Source organism: Solanum stenotomum, chromosome 8 (assembly GCF_019186545.1).
Source record: "Solanum stenotomum isolate F172 chromosome 8, ASM1918654v1, whole genome shotgun sequence".
NCBI lineage: Eukaryota > Viridiplantae > Streptophyta > Magnoliopsida > Solanales > Solanaceae > Solanum > Solanum stenotomum.
This window is the reverse complement of record NC_064289.1, coordinates 1,508,391-1,516,183: the sequence shown is the minus strand read 5'-3', so window position 1 is coordinate 1,516,183 and position 7,793 is coordinate 1,508,391. Positions and strand designations below refer to the sequence as shown.

At 31.4% G+C, this 7,793-nt stretch overlaps 1 protein-coding gene across 2 annotated transcripts; it reads left to right on the top strand.

Moving 5' to 3' along the window:
* Positions 1-2,228: 2,228 nt before the first annotated feature.
* On the top strand, positions 2,229-6,973 carry LOC125874910 (oligoribonuclease). 2 transcript variants are annotated; one of them, XM_049555960.1, is made up of 9 exons: positions 2,229-2,343; positions 4,005-4,135; positions 4,382-4,456; positions 5,044-5,120; positions 5,472-5,553; positions 5,682-5,737; positions 6,119-6,205; positions 6,412-6,502; positions 6,607-6,973. In XM_049555960.1, the coding sequence occupies exons 2-9, from the start codon at positions 4,012-4,014 to the stop codon at positions 6,726-6,728; spliced, it is 714 nt and encodes a 237-aa protein (XP_049411917.1). In that variant the 5' UTR covers positions 2,229-2,343; positions 4,005-4,011; the 3' UTR covers positions 6,729-6,973. The 2 variants fall into 2 exon arrangements, with proteins under 2 accessions (XP_049411917.1, XP_049411916.1); XM_049555959.1 differs by having other exon boundaries at positions 5,445-5,553.
* Positions 6,974-7,793: the final 820 nt, after the last annotated feature.

Below are 7,793 nucleotides of genomic sequence, written 5' to 3'. Positions count from 1 at the left end.
TTTTTAATATAATTTCATTTGCTAATGCATTTGTTTAGTACTCCCTCTGTCTCTAATTACTTGTTCACTTTTCCTTTTTTAGTTGTCTCTAATTACTTGTCCATTTTGACAAATCAAGAAAGAACATTTCTTTAACCTATTATACCCTCAATCAAATGACTAATTACTTTGAAAATTGCAGAACTTTTCATGTACTTCATAATTAATAGGGGTAAAATGATAAACTCACTATGTCATTAATTGATTTCTTAATAAATGTGTCAATTTAAAAGTGGACAAGTAATTAGGGACAGAGGGAGTATTACAGTGTTATTTGACATTATTAGATATTTCTTAGACATTTAAGGAGAATGGTACACAGGAATATATATTATATATTAAAGGATCAACTTCATGCAATGAAAGAATTTGTTATTAGCAAATATATTTTAACTTATTTGATAAAAAATATATTCTTCCTCATTTAATAGATGTAAAATTTGTGAAGCTTTATTTTTTTCACAATCTTCATATTATTAAAACAAATAATAATATTACGATTAAACAACAGAGTAAATATAAAATTAATCAAAAATATTTAATTTAAATGATCACGCGAAGTGCGGCCAAGTTCTCTAATTTAAAACAAAAAAGTAAAATTTAAATGGGTCTACTATAGAATTCCTAGAAATCCAACTTGAAAAATGATGTTAAAAATGGAAAATAAAAAGTGAAATAAATTTAATTGAGAGTTATCCTTCGTCTGTCCCATTTTATGTGACACTTTTTATTTCTCGAGAATCAAATAGTTTAAGTTTGACCATAAATTTGCGTATGATATCTTCAATTTTTAAAAAATTTTTGGAGAAATTAGATAAATAGGAATCTTAGTTTCTAAGAAATGTCACATCATCATTTACATATCCAACTTTTATACATATAAAAGAGTTAAAAAAGAAAAAATAAGTGATTTAAGAAAATTATATAAATAACATTAATGATGAGATGAAGATTAAGAAAAAACGTCAAATAAATTAGTAGTATTGATGATGATATAAATCATTTTTTCTATTATTTAAATTTTTAACATAAAATTTCCAATCTTTTAAAATAAAAAATAAATGTTAAAAATAAAAATAAAAATCGAGGCAATAATTATTTTAAAGAAAAATATAACCAAAATTGTCAGAAAAACACGTGTACAGAAAGCATTACACATTCCAATGTGTAGAAAATGTAGAAATAGATGAAGTTACTTTAGTTCATCTTTTTGGTGGGCCTCAATGTACAATTTCTATAACTTTTAGTCCAACTCTTTAGTGCAATGTTGGTCCTCCCAAACTCCCATTTCTAAATAGGAGTAATATGGTATTTGAATTTTGGAAGATTGCATTTTAATTTTAAACACTACATATTACTTATTGGTATATCATATGATTATGGAACCTTTGCTCTTGATAAACACATTAGTTATATATATATATATATATATATATATAAAAGATATTTAATATTTTGAAATAATTGATAGTGTTATACTAACGAAATTTGCAAAGAAGAAAATTGAGAAAAATATTTATTTGACTCTCTAATTAAAGACACTATGTAACCATGCATATAAATGATAAAAATAAACTAACCATTGTAAAATTTCAAAAACAAATTAATGAATCTGTAAAATGAAATTATGTAAACTAGGAGAAAATAGTGTTATGATTTGTAATTTTGCCTTTTTTTTTAATAAAACAAATGGTAAACTACAATTGAACAACCTTTATACACTTAAAAATAGATTTATATAAAAATATTATAACATCAAAATACAAGAAAAATTCTATTCTAATAAATTTTAAAGAAGAATGTTCTAATCGCGCGAAGCACGGGCCCATTTACTAGTATATATGTGTGTGTGAGAGAGAGGATTTGTGTATTGTATTTTTTTTTTGGAAATATATATCTTCTCGACATATTAGACAACTCACAGGATATTATAATATGAATATAAAATTTATGCCGTAAAAAAATATTTGTTATTTCAATATCAAAATATATTTATTATGATATAAAAATGTAAATTTATAGTTTATGAAAAGTTATTTGTTATTTTTGATATCAAAAGTATTTTAATTATTTATTTATTAACTAAATCGAATGGTAAAAAATAAAAATTCTCAAATTTGAGGACAAAAATTAAAAACCAGATATTTGGGGGGAATGACCCGAAAAAGACACACGGCCCACTTTACCCCCACAGTTCAAACAAAGGAGAAATAACTACAATTGTACTGTCTCTGCGTTTTAGTCTTTTTCTGACCAGTCAACAGTGTTCGAGCACTGAAGCCACCTCCGACGACCCTGTTGCCGGTAAACTCCCCTTCCTCCGCCTCCTCACGGCCTTATTCTTTCTCACAGCTATATGTATAGATACATAAATACAACTATTTGTATCTATGTCAGAATGATTATTATGTGTTTGACAAAATGACATACTACCATTTTGAATCAAAAACTGTTTTTTTAGTTCTTGTTTTATTTCATCTTTTTCACGTTTCAATATTTTGGGGCTTCAGCACCATAAGGAATTTCAGTTTTTTAAGTTCGTAGTTGTAGATGGGAGATCAGAGTACTGTTAATAGAAATAAGAAAAAGAGTACCACTGCACCTAGAGATGGAACTAGAAGTTTGAGTTTATGGGTTTTGGATTCTAGAAAATGTAGTTTACTTGAATCTTGATAAGTTATTTATGTATATTGAGTGGATTTTTAAATACAAATATAGGGTTTGAGCTGTAGCTGCTTCACACCTATGATTACTTTGTGTTTTTTTGTGTGCGTATAGCCAATAGCTGATGTAACTAAGCTTCAACTTCTTTACCTACTCGAAAGCTGATGGGAATACGGGTTTTGAGGAAGTGTCATATATGATATGATATGATTTTAGTAAAGAAACGTTGATGAATAAGTAGATGTGCATACGAGTAGAAGATAGAGAGCATTGTTCTCTACTTAGTCTCTTATAGGACAACTTTTTGTAACCCTTCAAAATAGGTTTTGTCATACCGTATCTAACCCTCTGCGCTTGTGCTGAGGGGGCTTTGCTATAGTACCCTTGTCCACCTGGTAATGCTAGATCTTCATTTGTGGTGATACAATTGCTGAATGACAATTGATCAAGGGCTCTTCCTGACAGCAGAGCGAGCTCCTTTTATTCATTTTGGATTTTGTGTACTCTGTGGATTTTGGTTGTTGGACGTTAATGCTTAGTTTCTATCAATTCAAATAGATTGTCGAAGGAAACAACAAGTGTAAGGTAAAATAGTGTGACTATGAGGGAGCATAATCATGTTCTAGCAGTAACATGTAGCTGCTCTACGAGGCAGAGAAAAATCTTAAAAGCAACAAAATATGCTAAGTTCTCAGGTCCAAATCCCAAGAGAGACAAAAGCACTAGCTGATTTCTTTCCATTTGTCCTAATCTCGGTAGACAAAGTTACTTGGCACTTATTGATGGTGGGAGCCTGGGAGGTATTCTGTGGAATTAGTCAAGGTGTGTGCAAGCTGACCCGGACACCATGGTTATCGAAACAATATATGCATAATTCTACATAGAAAGGTGATATAAGCCAAGGGTTTGCTGCTGTTCGTACTCCCTTCTTTCGTGTTTTATTTGTCAACTCATTCTCTTAGCATGCCAGTGAATATTCTTCTCCCATCTGTCTGGATATTCTTGTGCAATCGAGAAGAAGCATTGAGTATTCCAGAGACCTATTCATGATTAACAGGATGGTGATGGGAGGAGTTGTGTTATATTTTATGCTTTATTACTAACTTGGGTTCTCTATGCTGGAACTTGACATGATGAGTGCAACTAAGCATGATTTTCTCAGTGATTCTTAAAAAGTTGATCTGTCTCAGAAGTTAGAGTACTCACCTTCTCAGAAACAAGTGTTTTCTTTGATTTATTTATTTTAGCTCCTAAGGTAAAAAACATCATCGTTCAACATTAACCTATTTTTCATTCCTTAGGAGCTTAATGATCAAAGGCTTTCACAAAATGAATCAACTCTCTAATGGCTTCTCATGTCTGAATTTGGATGTCGCCGATAGCCAGGATGACACAGAAACTCTTGGGGAAACTGAGACAGTAAATGGAAGAGGTAATGGCTAGGTAGCAGAATTTGTAAATATGTGTCTGCATCATACTAAGATTTGTAGATCAATAGGTGTGTTGAAAAAGAATAGTTCAATAGTTGAATGGTCAATAGGAAAAGGAGGGAATAATAGTTAATCCCCAGTCCTCAGTATTCATTTAGTACCAGAAAATCTGTGTCAAAAAATTTAGTACCAGAAACTCAAACATTTAACTATCCCTGTGAGAATATGACAATTTGTGAACTCTGCAGGTAAAGCCAAGGAAAAAGATGACAACTCAGGAGAGTACGAATTGCCACTTGTATGGATTGACCTTGAGATGACTGGTAATTATTAGTTCATGACTCGTGAAATTGGTTTGGTTCTTAAAGACACATACTGAAGCACATCAATTAACATATTTTGGACATCCTTAATTACTATTTGCATAAAATATAGATATTGCTATTGGTTATCCTGAAAGATAATAATTCCGTTGTCCTAATATATATGGGTTCTGCCAAATTTCATTCAATAATTGTACCAGATTCACCTCTCTTTAGATTTTCTTTTTGGATACCAAGGAATCCTCAGGTCCTTAATCTCTAAACTATCATTGTGTCACTAACAATGGATCATGGATTATGTTAGGTGGCACATAATACTTGCTTAGTAGATAGACTTGGAGGATGAGAATCCCTTGAGTATAGAGTTGCCAATACAATTAAATTGAAAATATGGCCACATCTCAAACGTAAGCTGGAGAATTGTAGGGTCAATCAACTTGATCCAAACATAAGCTGGACACATACATTGTCTTGCTCATCTTACATCCTGATGCACCAAACAATAGCAGCATTGTACATCTCCAAAAATACTCTGAAGATGAAAATTTGGTAGTATAATTTTCTTTTGACATTTCCTTCCTGTGTAGGTTTGGATATTGAAGTTGAAAGGATATTGGAGATTGCTTGTATAATTACTGATGGAAACTTGACCAAATCAATTGAGGTAAAATTGTCTCACCTTTCTAACTTATCCCATATTTCTATTCTAGTTTTGCACTCTGTTAACATCATAATGATTGAATATTACAGTATAGTTCGAAGTTAGGAGGAGAGATCTAAAGTAATGTATATGGTACTTATCACCATAATGCCAATTGGCTGATAAAAATTCCTTCTCCACTTTGCTGAGTTTGCTCTAGGGTGGTATTATCCCTCTCTGTAATTTACAGAATTTTGTCTACCTTCTCTATCATTAGAATTTTGCCGTGCATGATCACTTGTGCGTCCTATATATCTCTTCAATATTTTCTCATCCTTCTACCAACAGGAATTCATTTTGTGCTTTCAAAAACAGGGTCCTGATTTAGTTATACATCAAACCAAGGAGTGTCTGGACAATATGGGAGAATGGTGTCAGAGCCATCATGCAGCAAGTGGTAAGTGGCTTAATGTGTATGCATGAGGTTGTAGGATTGCCTCATGAGAAATACGACTAGCATTTCACTATAGAGTACATTTTGTTGATTCTAATGTTACTTCAAAGATGAAACTTAATATGATTTAGGTTTGACTCAGAAGGTGCTCGAGAGTACCATCACTGAAGAAGAAGCCGAGAAGCAGGTATCATATTCCCTTTAATAAACCCAAAAAATGTTTTTAAGCTTGTTTGACAAGCTTTAAGGCAGTCCTCGAAGAGTTTCTAATATGCTTCTGTCGTGGACAGTTTCCTTTGCTTTCAGACTAAGAGGATCACATGATTTATTCAAATGAATTTAGATTTAGAATGTTATCACGTACCAAGTTTTTAGCTATATGTTTGATATTGTTGCCATGATTGAGCTGCATGACAATTCTGGATTTAAAAGAACCCACAGACATCCACACCTTTCTCGCCCTTTTGCCTAATAAGATGGCATGTTATTCACATACATTCCTCATGTGCCTTGGGTTCTACAAGTTGGCTTCTTGGATTAATATTCCTTTTTCCCTCACATCGTGCAGGTTGTTGAATTTGTCAAGAGAAATATAAGGACGTATACACCACTGCTCGCAGGCAATTCAATCTATACGGATCTTCTTTTTCTGAAGGTATGGTGTGCGTTTGTCTGAATCTATAGATACCATTTTGAGGAACTATTCTACAAATAGATGCATGTGGTTACTATATCTTTTAGGTGGTCGTTCCACTGAACTTCAGGATTATTCTATATTTCTTACTATAGTCAGCCTTTCATCGTTGAGGCATATAACATCACCAGTTATTCACTCTTCTCTTTCTAATTTATTTGTTACAGAAGTTTATGCCAAATTTGGCAAGTTTGTTTTCGCATGTACTTGTTGACGTCAGCAGCGTAAAGGCACTGTGTTTTCGTTGGTATCCAAGAGGTAAAACTACACTGCATTTTTTAGGGTTATCTGATCTATCCAATGTATACATCAGTTAGGTTGGGGAGTTTTACATGTTGTGTTTTGCTGGTATTTTGAATTAGACAACAGGAAGGCTCCTAAAAAGCAAAACAAGCACAGAGCTATGGATGACATTAAGGAGAGCATAGCTGAACTCAAATACTTCAAGGAGCACATATTCAAAGCCTCCAAGTCTAAAAAGTGACAGTGAATGAAACTGTGATCTCATAATTATGATTCCTAAGATGTGGTGTTACCTGCCAGTGGAAAGTGATTCTTGGATTTTAGATGTAAAAAGGTCTTTGGTCTAAATTATGAACTCAGCCATGTTTGACAAACTGATTTTATACTATCACATTATTGGCTATCATATTGAGTTCCAACTTAGAGCTCCACGATTGTGTCCCTATTTGGCATTGTTGTTAACTTTAAGCGCACTTGACCTACTATAATGTTTATTGATTGTTTGTGTTTTCCTGCTTTGACTCGTATATTATAAAATTGAAGGAATATAATATTTTGAAAACCAATTCAATTACTCCTTATATTTTTATAATATAAATAAAAATATTTATTTTATGGTTAAATAATTACCTAAGATATGAATAGTCAAAATTAAATATTTGTATCATAGGATTAAACCATTTTTCATTTATCGTATTTTAAAATTTTCGTCTTGCTAATTCATTTCTTTTTAACATCTACTTTTAGTATCCATTTAAACATAAAAATTATTTATTTATTTAGAATACCTATTTTTAACTCAATTTTCACTTTTAAAATTGTATTAAAGTACATTCAAACATGAACATCATTTCGAATATTTTTTACAAAAATCATTTTGAATATATATAAATTTAATTATATTTGTACTTAGCGATTCAAATTTTCTAACAAAAATATTTGAGCAAATTTTCTTTTTGCCAATTTCTAATTTTGAGAGATATAATTTTGATAAAATTTTCAATTTAGAAGAAAAATGCTCGAAGTTGAAGAAGAATGATGTTCAGATTTTTATTTTTGGATATGATGAGCTTAAAGAATAGTGGACCCCATAATTCAACTGAACATGCAAATACTGTAATGGTAATATATTCAATAAACTTAAAATCCATAAATATAATTAAATACCTCTTCATCAATTATTTGGTTTTCGTCATCCTTTTTTGAGTTTTCCACTGATACGAAGATCCTACAGTTTTGTTCTTAACTTGAGAAAGATCTTGCATATGGATTGGGTCATGTATATGCTTAGATCGTCTCTCTTCCA

Excerpts from the sequence above, each read along its gene's own strand:
- LOC125874910 (XM_049555959.1), top strand. The coding sequence starts at position 4,012 with ATGATCAAAGGCTTTCACAAAATGAATCAACTCTCTAATGGCTTCTCA. Across the intron at positions 4,136-4,381 it reads TGAGACAGTAAATGGAAGAG|GTAAAGCCAAGGAAAAAGAT; the intron begins GTAATGGCTAGG and ends TGAACTCTGCAG. Across the intron at positions 5,738-6,118 it reads AAGAAGAAGCCGAGAAGCAG|GTTGTTGAATTTGTCAAGAG; the intron begins GTATCATATTCC and ends CACATCGTGCAG.